General features: G+C 56.2%; 1 protein-coding gene across 2 annotated transcripts; it reads right to left on the bottom strand.

The window, feature by feature from the left end:
• Positions 1 to 3315: 3315 nt before the first annotated feature.
• On the bottom strand, positions 3316 to 12502 carry TRIB3 (tribbles pseudokinase 3). Of its 2 annotated transcripts, XM_087853703.1 has the most exons (5): positions 12276 to 12502; positions 10426 to 10681; positions 10023 to 10313; positions 6693 to 6985; positions 3316 to 4583 (listed from the first exon to the last, which is right to left on the bottom strand). In XM_087853703.1, the coding sequence occupies exons 3-5, from the start codon at positions 10311 to 10313 to the stop codon at positions 4091 to 4093; spliced, it is 1077 nt and encodes a 358-aa protein (XP_087709829.1). In that variant the 5' UTR covers positions 10426 to 10681; positions 12276 to 12502; the 3' UTR covers positions 3316 to 4090. The 2 variants fall into 2 exon arrangements, with proteins under 2 accessions (XP_087709829.1, XP_045663394.1); XM_045807438.2 differs by lacking the exon at positions 10426 to 10681.
• Positions 12503 to 14114: the final 1612 nt, after the last annotated feature.

The raw sequence follows: 14114 nt of genomic DNA, 5'->3' as shown, positions 1-14114 counted from the left end.
GGCCCCGAGACACCAAGCAATTTGTCCAGGGACACACAGCCCACATGTGGGGACACGGTGGCCAACTTATTTGATCAAGTATATCTCATGCCGTCTATTAAAATAAGTAAATAAAAAGCCATAAATCATTTTCAGCTCCTCCCATCGGGAGGCTGGATCTTTTTTTCCCACCTGCCGAATCTGGCTGTGTGACGTGCTCTGGCCAATGGAACACTTGCCCATGTGACATCAGCAGAGCTTGCACGTTGGTGGCTGTCCTCTCTTGTTGCTTCTCGAATCCCAACACCACCACGTGAGGGGGCCAGGGCTCAGGCTGCTGGAGGCTGAGACCTCGTGGAACAGCGGTGAGCCACCCAGCCCGGCCTCCTTAGAGCCTGCTGACTGACAGACTGACGGATGACACACAGCCAGGAGGGAGCCTGGGCGCCCTTCTAGAGGGGGCTGCCGGCCACCATGTGAGTGAGCCAGCTGAGCCCAGCCCAAACTGCTGACCCAGAGAAGCAGGGACCGCTAAGTTTTGGTGTTTGTAACACAGCAAAGACTGCTACCGCCTAGTTACTGGGGGAGAGAAATTTCCTCCCCTCCTCTGGGGCAAATTTTCCTTAATCATGATCATTAACCCTAACCGCCCAACAGACAAACGCGGAATCACAAAGACCTCACCCAAAAAGCTTCACGTCTTGCTCAGTAAAATCCAGTGTGGATGGCGGCCCTCCTCTGTCTCGTAGCTGAGGGAACCGTGGCCTCCAGGTGGCTGTGTTAGGGATGAGAGGGGTGGAGGTTCACCAGCTCTCAATGGCCCAGAAGGGATCTCCTGCAGAGGGCACGTCTACACACACACACACACACACACACACACCCCCGATCGGTCAGAATAATCACGTGACTGTAAGGGAGGCAGGCAGGTAGGGAGCACCTGGAATATCTGATGAAGCCCACCTTAGCCACAAAGAACCCACCACAGAGGTAATTAGTTTCTTTTTTTTTTTTCCCTAAGGTATTTATTTATGTGAGAGAGAGAGAAAGAGCATGGGGGGGGCAGAGAGAGAGAGAGGAAGAAGCAGACCCCCAGCTGAGCAGGGAGCTGGACCACATGGGGCTGGATCCCAGGACCCTGAGATCACGACCTGAGCCGAAGGTAGCGGCTTAACCAACTGAGCCACCAGGCGCCCCTGGTAATTAGTTTCTTAATTTGTGTGGTTACCTGGTTAACATCTGGCTTCTCTATTAGACTGAGTCCTTGAGCAGAGGGACCACGTTTGTGTCCATCCGGCTGGCACCATGCCTGGCCTGTAGCCGTCATTCATAATAGTGGTTGAGGTGCCAAAGTGAATGAATAATCGGACAGGCCATAATATTATCTTTTGTGTTTAGCTCCCAGTTATAAAGAAAATCCCCAATTAAACTTCCTACGGTCGGTCCCTCTCTTACAGTAATATATATGTATTTCATTTGATATTGTAAAACTTTTATAATGATCATTATATGAATATAAACAGAACATGAAAGTCCCCACTAATTGGGGCAGGGGTGTGGCCACATGCGTTACTTGGTGAAGGAGGATTCTGCATTTTTCTGTGCCAGTTTTCATGCGGCTGCTTCTGAGACGCCTTGTCAAAAGTTCCTGCTTTGGGGGCACCTGGGCGGCTCAGCCGGTGAAGCGTCGGCCTGCAGCTCAGGTCATGGTCTCAGGGTCCTGGGATCAAGCCCCGCATTGGGCTCCCTGCTCAGCAGGGAGTCTGCTTCTCCCTCTCCCTTGCCGCTCCGCTCGTGCTTGCTCTCTCTCTCTCTCTCTCTCTCAAATAAATACATTAAAAAAAAAGTTCCTGTTTCAAGGCGAAGCCAGGTGAGTCTGTTTCTCGGTTGTGTGGTCTTGGACGAGTCCTCCGCTCTCTAAAGCACAGTTCTCTTACCTATAAAATGACAAGCGCACTTACTTGCAGGGTTGCCGTGAGAACTAAACGAGTCCCTCTGCATAATGCAGATACAAGGTCGGCACTGCCATTTGGCAACCCCATTTTGTACGACTTTGTCTCCCTTGCCCTCGCTCCACTGCTACCTGGGAGGACGCCCAGCTTGTGAGGGACCTGGGGCACGGTCTGTTGGAAGCCCAGAGGGGAAAGAAGAAAGCTTGGGGCCCTGTCCCCGGCAATCCTGGGTGCAGAGACACAAGGCTGACTTTTCCCTACAAGCTAGCTTTTGCTGTGTAATGAAACACCCCAAAACTCAGTGGCTTAAAACAAAGATCCGTTTGTTTAGCTCATAATTCTATGGCAAGTCTTCTGCTCTTGGCCAGCCCGACTGATCTGTGCATTTGCAGTTGGGTGGCTAGACGATCTAGGACGGTCTCCCTCACCTGCCTGCAGCCAGCCAGCTATAGGCCAGCGCATCCCACGCCTCCTTGTGCTTTCTCCCACCACCTCCTCCCAGAGTTTGACTTTGCTCCGGTGATATCCCCCCCACATGGAGCGTGAGCCTCAGGGAGGCTGCACCCCGCAGCTGGAGGACTGGCATGGTTAATTAGCACGCTTGCATTTCCCTGCCGGTGATTGGTCAGGAAAGGACATGTGACCCAGCCCTGGCCAATGAAATCTGTGGGAAAGTGTGCTAGGAGGACTTCTGGGATAGCTTTCCCCATCGCCAAGAGCGAGCGAGCTCTGGGGGTAATAGTAACAGCTCACTTTTGTTGAGGGTTCAAGTGCTTTCCAGGAAATATCTCATTCAACTCTCGTGAGTTGGGCACTGTTTTCCTCATCGTACAGATGAGTAAGCTGAGGCATGAACAGAGTCGTTAAGACACTTGGGGTCCGCTTGCGAGGGCGGGAGCCAGGACTTAACTCCAGGCAGCCTGACTCCAGAGGACAGAGTCCTCCGGTGCTACAGTGCCGTCCCCCTGCTTCCTCTGGTCACGGATCTCTCTTCTGTGACATCCAGGACCACTGTGGCCATACTGTCAGTAGTCACCAGGGACAACAGAGACGAGACAGAATGAGCCTGGGGAGCCAGTCCTTGCTGACGGCTCTGAGAGCTGAATCCCAGCCCAGAAGCCCGTCCCACCTCTTGACTCCTTGCTTTGTGTGAAATTTCCTTCTTTTTAAAGCCACTTTGGCCCAGGGTTTCAGTTACTTGCAGCCAAAGAGTACCCTAACAGAGACACCACTGCCTCCAGAAGGAACAGAGGGCCTGCGCGAGACCGGCTGGGCTGCAAGGAATCTATTCTCACAAACCACAAGCCTCTGGCCTCCACATGGGGCAAGGAAAGCCGGTAAGAGATTGGGAGCAGAGGACAGAACAAATGTTCAGGAGACATTAAAATATCTCATAACTGCTTTATTAGGCAAAAGGTAAAAATATACTCTTATGGCGTCCAAAAGCCATAGTGATAATCCAAAACCCAGAATAGGGCTTGAGACTTGCCAGGAGGCCAGGAAGAAGACCCTGCCTCCTCCGACCCCAGCTCTGGTGCTCAGGCCAGAGGAGGACAGCCGCGGACCCTCAATCCAAACCACTCCTGGAGTTAGATGAGGGCCAGCCTCATAGCTGGAACTGGTGAGCCTACAGCCCGAATCCTTGGCTCGGGCCTGGAAGGAGAAGTGAGCTGTTGGCAGCACAGTTCCAGGCACCGCCTGAGCTCTGGAGTCCTGAGTGGCGAGGGAGAGGCCTGGAGCCTTTGGCACAGGGATTTGTGAGAGGGACTGTCCTGTCCCAGGGCAGAAGTGCGTGGGCCCCAGCACAAGTGGATGCTGACACTGTACTGAGAGGGCCCAGTGTGGACACTGACCTGTGGGCACAGGCAAGTATGGTGAGTTCTGGGAGCAGGAGTTTTGTCTTTCGTTCACTGCTGTGTTCCCAGCATCCAGGACAGGGTTTGGCACGCAGTGAACTCCCAGGAAGGATGTGTTAAATGCACAGGCTTGTGTGCACAGGTGTGAGGAACCACACAGGTGTGCATAGGGCACACGCCACACATGCCTCTTCCTTTCTCCCTTCTAGAAGGCACTAAGGTTTGGCTCAGTGCAAAAAAAGCAGGAGAGAGCTTGGAGCTACCCCAAACTCAGTCCACTTGTTGCGGCTGAGAGTCTGAGGCTGCCTAGCCATACAGGCCCGCTTCTCTTTCCCCCTCCTCTTCCTCAGCCTCCTCCAACCCCGGCCCTTCAGGGACCACCTGGTCAGCCTCCCAGAGGCGGGATCGGGACGGAGCTGAGGGGACCGGGTTCTCCCGCAGCCAGGGGTGCAGCAGGATGCCCGTGGCTGTGAGCCGCTCAGCTGGCTCCCGTCGAAGGAGGCAGCGGACCAGGCAGCGGGCAGGAGCCGAGAGGCCCTCAGGCAGGGCAAAGGCACCGCGGCGGATCTTGCCGAAGAGCAGGGCAGGCTCTGAGTCCTGGAAGGGGTAGTGGCCGGCCAACATGGTGAAGAGCGCCACGCCCAGGCTCCACACATCGGCTGCCTTGCCCGAGTAGGATGCCCTGGAGCTGAGGATCTCCGGTCCCACGTAGGCCGGGCACGCGTGTTTGTCCCACAGGGAGTCGTCGGGCCCAGTCAGCACACAGGCGTCCTCCAGGTTCTCCAGCACCAGCTTTGTCCTGCGGAGGGGGAGAGACAGAGGGGTCAGCTCCTCTGGGGAGACCATGCCACCACCCCACTCTCTCACCCTTTTTTTTTTTTTTTAAGATTTTATTTATTCATTTGACAGAGAGAGAGACAGCCAGCGAGAGAGGGAACACAGCAGGGGGAGTGGGAGAGGAAGAAGCAGGCTCCCAGCGGAGGAGCCTGATGTGGGGCTCGATCCCATAACACCAGGATCACGCCCTGAGCCAAAGGCAGACGCTTAACAACTGAGCCACCCAGGCGCCCCCACTCTCTCACCCTTAATGGCACCCACTTCCTAACGACTGAGCCACCCAGGCGCCCCCACTCTCTCACCCTTAATGGCACCCACTTCCTGAGTGCCTGCTGGCACTGGGCAGAATTGAGCCAGTCCTGTGAGACTGGTTGACTGATCTCATTTTACACACAAGGAGGCCGAGGCTCAGAGATGTTAAGTCATGTCTCGAGGCCACAGAGCAACTGTGTTTGAACTAGGACTCTGAGAGGAGCACATTTCCCAACAGCCCCTCGGGGAGGGGGCTGAGGGGGCCGAGGGCACTAATCTGCTCTTAAACCAGAGGCAAACTTAGGGTCCAGGCAGGTAATAAAGTGACAGAAATAGGAAGTGGGGACCAGGCCAAACACCTCAACACAAACCCTGCCTGAAAAGGGCACCACTAGCAACATCACAGTCAATGTTCTGGAGCTTCCATTGGGTACCTGACCCAGAGCTAAGCTCACTACCTCGAGCATCTCATCTCATCCTCACACAACCTGTGAGGAAGACACCAATTTATGGGCACAGGCACAGGCACAGGGCTGGGATGTGAACCCCAGCTCCCACCCACCCAGAGCCACTGCCATGAACCACTCACCGTTCCCAAGGTGGCCCCACATTCCCATTTCTCCCCAAGAGAAGCCAGAAATCATATTTTGATGAAAAATCCCAGTTTTTGAAATATTGGCAGCCAATTTCAATTAAAAACAGATGAACACGGGGCGCCTGGGTGGCTCAGCCGGTTAAGTGTCTGCCTTCCGCTCAGGTCATGATCCCAGGGTCCTGGGATTGAGCCCTACATCAGGCTCCTTACTCAGCAGGGAGTCTGCTTCTCTCTCTGCCTACTGCTCCCCCTGCTTGTGCTCTCTCTCTGACGAATAAACAAACAAAATATATTTTTAAAAAGCTTAAAATGTGCAGTGTGGGGGGGTGCCTAGCTGTCTCAGTTGGAAGAGCGTGTGACCCTTGATCTTGGCGTCATGAGTTTGAGCCTCACGTTAGGTTTAGAGATTACTTAAAAAAAATTTTTTTTAAATTAAAATGTGCAATGGGGTCTCCCTCCTTCCCCCCCCACACAAAAAATCTTTGCAGTGTTATCCATGCTTCTGATGGCTGTTCATGTGGACATGACTGGCTGGCCGTGCTTCCGGACACACCCTGCACACCCCCCAGAGTCTGGGGGAGGGGAAAGAATCCCAGCTCCCCTTCTATTCCCTCCCTCCAAAATCACCCTTTTTCACAGAAAAAGTTCCCATGTGAGGAACCTCCGGGCCTGTTGCGGCTTGTTGTCTGTGGCCCTGACATCCTGGAAACAGCTTGACAATCCAGCCCTTTCCTCTACCAATGGGAAAACTGAGGTCCAGAGGCCCTGAGTCGGCAGGTAAGCCCAGCAGGTGCCTCAAGCTCGGGGTGGATTAGGACCTCTCTGGAGTCATCTGGGTTCGATTCCCAGCTCTGCTATTTATTTAGCTGTGGAATCTTAGGTGTTCCTTGATTTCTCTGGGCCCGTTGCCTCAGCGGGCCTGTGGGAACTCGAATACTGCCTATCTCCTCTTCGTAAGGATCCCAGCTGAGTCAGAGCGTGCAGCCACGCTCTTCATCACTGTCAGCTTTTAGGACTGTCACAAAGGCAGTGCTCCAGCCCAGGGGGCTTTCATTAGCCCCGGGACAACTTTTTCCCGGGAGCCAGGCAGAGGGGCCAGCCCGGGCTTCTCCATTTCTTTGTGTAAGTTACGTTCGTGGGCCTCAGTTTCGTGGGCCTCAGTTTCCCCATCACGGCCCATCTCTTAGGTATGTCTGGGAGGAGGGTCTCTGTGACCACACTCACCTCGCGTGGTCGGTGAAGACAAAGCGCCGCAGCTTGAGGTCGCGCAGGACCAGCCCGTGCTGGTGACAGTGCGCCAGAGTGGCGGCCATCTGGCGGAAGAGCGCGGCGGCTTCGGGCTCCGGGAGGCGGCGGCGGCGGCGCACCAGGCTGTGCATGTCCCCGTGGGGCCGCGGGAAAAAGGCGTACAGGTGGCGGGGGCCTGCCACGACGTCGGCGGGCCGGGCCACGTGTCCCTGCGGGGGCAGCCGCGAGTAGGGCTCCAGCACGGCCAGGGCCTCGCGGACCGGGTACACCTGCGGGCGGGGTTTGGCATGAGCGCAGGTGGCGCCCGGAGGAGCGCAGACTGGCCTCGGGAACAGTCCCAGGCCACCATTCAGGCACCCCTGTGCACTAGGCACTGGGCCCGGCGCTCCAACAGCAAGCCGATCCCCACCCCCACCCCGCAAACCCAGCGAGCGGCAGGGCTGAGATCTGAATCCACGCTCCGTTGTCTGCGCTCTCAACTGCTACCTTTCCCAGATAACTGGGAAATAGTAGGTAACCCAAACGAAAATAACCCGAGAGCCAGGAAGAGCCAGATCAGAGAGCGCACAAGTCACTTTAGGCCGAGCATCGTCAGAGCTCACAGCTCCCATTCCCTAGGATTCACTGCCTGCCCACCGACTCATTCACTCCACCCGCAGGCACTGTGCAGCGCCCATGCCAGCACAGGGATCCAGCCTGCCCGACAGCCATGGTCCCTGCCCCCTGATGCCCATGGTCCAAACAAGCCAAAAACTAAGTATTTACAAATTCTGATAAGCATTGCAAAGGAACCAAGAAAGATGCTGGAATAGAGAATATTTTGGAAGGGGGCACCTAGCTGAAAAAGGGTCTAAAAGGGATTCTGGGCAAGTGACCTGAATGATTCAGAGATGTCCATGGGATAAGTTTTCCAAGTGGGGGACATGGGCAGTGCCAAGGCCCCGAGACAAGAAAGAGCTTGACTGCTCTAGAAAACCAGCCCAAGATCAGTTCCGTTGGAGTAGGGTAAGGGAGGGAAGAGGGGCAGGGGTGAGAGTGGCGAGGTTGTTGGAAACACGCTAGGGGCTTTATGGACATCAGATGGGAGCCTCACCACAGCCCTGAAAGGTGTGTTCCGTTTTACTGCTGGTGAGACTGATGTTCAGCGAAGAAGGGCGCTTGTTGGAGGCCATACACCCGATCAGAGGCAGAGCGGGGACACTCAGTTTGTCTGCCTTTAAACCCTTCCCATGTAATTCTGGCTCTGCCGCACAGAAAATAAACTGAAAGCATGTACATATTTAATTCATGAAAAAAAATGTAAGCATGTCTTTAAAAACAAACAGTTGGGCAGCATGGAAGAAAGAATCCAAAAAACAAAGACTCCTTTTTTTTTTTTTAAGTCAGGGCAAGCACATTTCTGCCTCTGTACATTGGCACTTGCCTGTCCTGCTTCCTGGATGCTCTTTCCTAGATCCCCACAGGGGCTGGCTCCCCCAGCTCACACAAGTCACTGCTCCAATGTCACCTCCTTGGAGAGTTCTTCCTGGACTGAAATCACCTGCTCCCCCACGGTCCCCGTCCCCCTTTCTCCCAGCTCCTGGCTTTCTCTCCAAAGCACTTAGGATCACCGGGCACAGATCACCTTTCCCTTGTGCCGTATTTTCCTTATTCCCTTGTTTACTGTCCATGTCCTCCACTACAGCACCAGCACCACGAGAGCAGAACTCTTGCCTTGGAACCACAGCATTGCGCATGGCACATACGGTGCTCGATGAAGGTTTGTTGAATGAATGAATGAATGAATGAATGAATAGGTGATAAACTACAGGCAGGATGGCTATGTGGAAATGGCAGGTCAGCCCCACGGCTCACGCTAGTATGGGGATAAGCACGTGCCAGGAGACCCCCTTAAATGTTTCTGAGTAACTGGGGCTATGAGAAAGCCTCGAACTTCTGGTTTGAGCCCGCTATGGTCATTCCACTCAGCATAGACTCCCCACCCCTGGAGGAACAGACGAAAACCTGTAATGTTGCAGGAAAAGGAGCCAGAGTTCAGGGGTTCCTTAGAGCACTTGGGGCAGAGCACTGGGGACCTGCAGTGGGGTAAAGCTGGTGGCTGGACCATAGGTCTGCCTCCATCCCCCTGCCCACTGCACCCCACCCCCACCCCTCAGGAGCCAGCTGCCGCTGCTCCCGGGTGGAAGCTTAGGTCCACCTGCTTCTCTGTGCATCCCGGAGGGGACCCAGGCCCCTTTCTTCCTTTTCCTTGTGTAGCTGGGTCTCCTGTATCTTCCTTACCCTGCCTACCAGAAGCAAGGCTGCCTTGCTGTGTCTGAGACACGTGTCCTTGCACAGGGCCACAGCCCTGGTCTCACCTCTGACACCTCTGTGACCACCGTTTTATGAGCCTCAGTGTCCTCCGTCTGCAAAATGGGCCAATAATAGTAACTACCACATAGACCGGGTGAAGACTGGAAGAGAGTATATACACTAAGCCATCAATGTAGTGCCGAGTGCACAGTAAATACTTATAATTGTAGTTCTTCAGCTCTGTTTTTTTTTTTTTTTTTAGGCTATGACCTGCCAATGTCCTGTGGGCCCGACCCTGTCCATTTCCTGATTTGTGCCAAGAACCCCGGACTTTGCCCTAGGAGCCAGGCCCAATACAATGAGGTTTTGTGCTTGGCCCTTCCTTCTTGACCTCAGTCTTTTCGTCTGTGAAATGGTCACAGGATAGGCCCAATGACCTCCAGGGTCCCAGGAGTTCTGATGTCTACCCCACCTCACCCTTCCCTTGTACAAATATCTTCAGTGGCTCCCCCAGCCCAGTGTGAGCTCCTTTCTCGTGCTTTCACAACCGGTGGCCACCAACCCTCATCTCCCGCCCCTCTCCACTCTGGCTGGGGTGAAGCCCTTTGAACCCTGTGATGCCCCCATGCTCTCACTCCTCTAGGCCCTGCCCAGACCTCCATTCTCCCACCTCTCCCTCGCTAACTGCCGCTCAGCCTTTTCTGATGCCCCCCCTTGAATACACCAGAGGCTCCTTCTCTGTGCTCCCACCGCCCGTAAGCTCCACCCCTATGGCCTGGATCCTACTATGGGCCTGAACGGCGCAATTCCCCCACGGCTGGGCCTGTCGGGTTTACCCGTCTGATCTCAGCCCAGGCCAGGGCCTGACCGAGAGCTGGGGGCTCACTGGCTGCTTCCCCAATAAACACAGGAACAAAGTAACCCTAAGGACTCCTCCACCCTGACAATCCTCTGGAGCCAAGGCCCTTTCCAGGCCCCTGTGATGCTGGGGGAGAGTGACCCCCGGGGACCTACCTTACAAGTATATTCGGTGCCTGTGGGGCAGTGCAGGGCATGGTAGGCCCGGCCGCCTTCCTCGGGCTCCAGGAGGACATAGGGCCCAAGCCGGGAGGCAGTGGTCACAGTGAGGGCCCGCGCTGGAGCAGGGGGTGGGCTCAGGGGCAGCGAGCAGGGCAGCAGCTGGCGCTGGGTTCTGCTTCGAGCTTGTTTCCGGGTGGGACACTCGGTGTCTAGGTCATTGTCCAACTCCAACCGCTTCCTCCTGGAGGGGGCACCCACAGGAGCAGCCAGAGGGGTGGCTCGCATCTACAAAGAAGGGGGAAAAGCACTGAGGGGAGGCTGTTTGGTGGCCCCCCTCTTCCCTCGCTGTTATGGAGGGTGACTTGGCAGCGTGCATGAAACTGACAAATGCCCTTACCCTTGACCGGGTGTCCCAGTTCTGGGACTTTATCCTCCCATTAAGATGCTCATCAACATATTAAACACGTGAAAGGCCGTTCAGGAGAGCCTTGTGCGGGGCGCCTGCGTGGCGCAGTCGTTAGGCGCCTGCCTTCGGCTCAGGGCGTGATCCCAGAGTCCTGGGATCGAGCCCCACATCAGGCTCCTCTGCTGGGATCCTGCTTCTTCCTTTCCCACTCCCCCTGCCTGAGTTCTCTCTCTCAGTGGCTGTTTCTCTGTCAAATAAATAAATAAATAATCTTAAAAAAAAAAAAAAAAGGAGAGCCTTTTATGTAACAGCAAAAGGCAGGAACCCCCCCCAAATGGGCAGCAGCAGGGGGCTGGTTAAACATCATGGCACGGCCACACAGCGGACTACTATGCATGGGCTGCCTTGGCAGGGAGACCCCACATGAGTAAAAGGCCATAACCCCAATGTGGTAAGAATGCAACAGCAGCTGGCCGTAGTCATTCCTGGGTTCTAGTCATTCCAGGCTGGGTAGCCCTGGGCAAGTCCTGAAGTCTTGCCCAGTCTCAGTTCCCTCATCTGTAAAGTGGGAGCGGGAGGCAAGGCCCATAGGATTTTTACAATGATGAAATGAAAATACGAATAATTCAGAGTGACCCTGTTGCAGGGTGGGTGTCAGTAAATGGTCACCCTGTCCATTGCTACTACTATTACTCGTAGCCGAACTGCTTCAGTGCTCTCCTTGGGACTGTCCCTTTGGCTGTATCCATGCCTCAGAGGCTGGTAGGCCCTGGGATAAGCTCCAGGGGACAGGTGGAGTCACAATAACTGAGCAAGGGACTTCTCAGGCCACACCGCGGGACTAGAATCTCCACTGTAGGATGGACGCAGCCCTTCCTATCTACTTCTTGCTGCTCCCTGCCACCTCTGGGGGAAGAAGGGCAGGTCATACCACGCACACACGCACAGACGCAGAGCAGACAGCTGTACACACGCCCCTCGAAGCCAGTCTGTCCAGGCCAGCCAGCCGAGACACCACGTCGGGGGCAGAGAGGCGAGCACACACATGAAGCGGCACACACCTCATCCTCCGGGGGCGAGTGTGCGCACACACAGAGCCCGCCCAACCCTCACACACCCCACCGAGAGCGGTCAGGGCACACGCACGGTCCGACACGTGCCCCAGCCCCCCAGGCGGCCTCGCCCCGCCTTCCCCAGCCAGGCTCCTCCCGTGGGAGCTGAAGCGGCGGACAGCGGGTGTCCCGAGGCAGAGGATTCAGCGGAAACGGAGCGGCTGGAGGCGAAGGGAATGAGGCTGGGCCCCAGGGCTGCGAGAAGGGGCGGACCTGGGCCCTCGCCCCGAACACCCCAGGGTCCTCAGGAACAAAACACACGCGCGCACGGTACAACTGGCAACCCGCAGCCGCAGCGGCAGGTGCACACCTGCGGCCGACGCTCCGTGCGCTCCGGGGTCCTGCACTCTGCGCCCCGCATCCTCGCTTCCACTCGCTCTGCACCTGCCCCCGCCCCTAGGACACCCCAGCCGGCTCCAGCCGTGTCCCCCGCTCGGCCGACACCTGGCACCAGGTACGCAGCCCTCCCCATAGCTCGCACTGTCCGCTGAGACACATTCCCCCAACCCCGCAGGCTCACGCGGACCTCCAGGCTCACCCTGCAGTGACACCCTACGGAGTCCCCAGCGCCCCCCACGGGCCCCTCACACACACGCCTCCCCCGCCCCACACTCCCACACCTCTGTCCCCGCCTCCCTCCGCTCCCCGGATACCGCCGCCACCTTCGCGGGGGCGCACCCTCCCACCCGCCCGCTCCCGGCCCCGGCCCCTCTCGGCCCCGCTGGGTACCTTGCCCGGGCGTGCGGCGGGGTCCTGAGTCGCCAGGGCACTCCCACGTGGCCCGGGGCCCGCTGCGACGCGACCTAGCTCGGGACCCCGGCCGCCGGCAGCCGGACACGTGTAGAGCAGCCGGCGCTTCCGCTCGAGTGTCTCCCGGCGCCAGCGCCGGCTCCGGCTCCGGCTCCGGCCCCGGCCCGGGTGATGCAAACCTGTGCTAATCGGCCGCGGCCTGATGCGCTCAGGCCGGGGATTGCACCATCCCCCGGGCTCCGCCCCTGGGGTCACCGCCCCAGCGCTCCCCGCCCCGCCCCTCTCGCCTCACCAGTCCTCCAGGGGTGTCTGGGCTCCGCCTCCTCCCCCACCTGCCCCGCGCGCGGACACCCTCTACTGGCTCTCCCTATCACCTTGGAAAGAGCACTTTCCTTTTCTGAGCCTCAGTTTCCCCGTATGTGAAATGGGGAGAACATCCTTCCTTCTCAGGATGCAGAGGAGAAAAAGAGCAAACCGTGACAGTTCCCCGGCGCTTTCCTGTTTATAAAGAACCTTCCTGCCGTTGCTTATTAACTTTAGGAGGACCTTGGGCAGCCTGGCAGGAAGCTCCGCGCGTGCCCCATTCTACTAAGGGGTATCCTGGGGTCCAGCGCTGGGAAAGCAGCCCGGGAGCTTTGCAAAGACTGCAGACTCAGGAGCTGACTCCGGACTCAAAAGAGCTGGTGTGGTCCCCTGGGGAGGCCTGAGGTCGGGCAAGCTTCGCTTCACAGCGTTCGTTGGGTGGAAGCAGTACAGCGTAATGGTTAAGAGCCGGTGCCTAGAACCAGCGGGCCTAAGAGCGCACCCCCACCTTTGCACAGACGCACTATGCAGCCTCGGGAAAGCTGCTTCACACCCTGCTGGAGCTGAAGTTCCTCCTCCATAAAATGCGCTTACAGGAGTCCTCACTTCCTAAGGTTTTTGCTGAGACAAAATGCTTAGAACTGTGTTTCACATCCTAAGTGCTCAGAGAGCAGAATGGAGGCTCAGAGAGGGGAAGGCACCCGTAACAGGATTTGCACCCCAAGCCTAGGAGGCCCTGGGGCCACTTGCTGTTTTGTGAAGAATCCCTGTGCAGCCCTAGGGGTCCAGTACCTTTCCGGGAAATCCGCTTTAGGTCTTGATGTCTGGATGCACCAGTGTCAAAAAAATAACTCCTCCAGGCAGAGGTTGGATGAATCGTGGGTGGAGTTACCTTCGTTTCTCAGGTTCGCAAACCTCAGGGACCAGCTCACCCGTGTCTCAGGACCTTCAGGGCTCACCAGGGTGTTCTGGGATCTCATTTAATCCTGGAGGCTCCCCTGGGAGGGAGGGATTAATGAACTCATTTTCCACACCAGGACATCCAGACTCAGTGGAAAATCCCACAGCAGTAAGGGAAGGGGCAAAGAAAGGTGGGGTTGGTTGTTCTCTGAGCTTCTCTATGAAGCCCGCACTGGCTGGGTGTGCTCGTGCATTCCTAACTTTGTTCATGCTGTGTCAGACCCTGTTCTAAATGCTGGGGACTCAGCAGTAACAAGATTGACCCATCCCTGACCTCACAGATCTCATAAATCAATGGGAAGACAGACCATTACCAAGAAAATAAAATCAATAACCAAGATCATTTAAAGGTGATGTCATCTATTTTCTTGAATAAAGAAATAGGATAAATTTGAATAGGATAGATTTGTCCTCTATCAGATGTGACTGAGGGGTGCTTATTTTCACGAGGACTCATCAAGAAGGTGATGTTTAAACTAAGATCTTAAGGAGGAGACGGGTGAGAAGTGCAAAGATCTGAGGGGGACACAGAAAAAGTAAGTGCAAAGGCCCTGA

This window comes from Ursus americanus, chromosome 22 (genome assembly GCF_024610735.1).
Source record: "Ursus americanus isolate L20-20 chromosome 22, mUrsAme1.1.p, whole genome shotgun sequence".
In the NCBI taxonomy this organism is placed as follows: Eukaryota; Metazoa; Chordata; class Mammalia; order Carnivora; family Ursidae; genus Ursus; species Ursus americanus.
The sequence above is the reverse complement of the archived record's forward strand: the minus strand, read 5'-3'. Positions and strand labels throughout refer to the sequence as shown.

Bases quoted from the DNA above. Each gene is read 5' to 3' on its own strand.
- TRIB3 (XM_087853703.1), bottom strand. From the start codon at position 10,313: ATGCGAGCCACCCCTCTGGCTGCTCCTGTGGGTGCCCCCTCCAGGAGG. The intron at 6,986-10,022 runs GTAGGTCCCCGG...CCCCGCCCGCAG, and splicing joins GCACCGAATATACTTGTAAG to GTGTACCCGGTCCGCGAGGC. The intron at 4,584-6,692 runs GTGAGTGTGGTC...CCCCCTCCGCAG, and splicing joins GTCTTCACCGACCACGCGAG to GACAAAGCTGGTGCTGGAGA.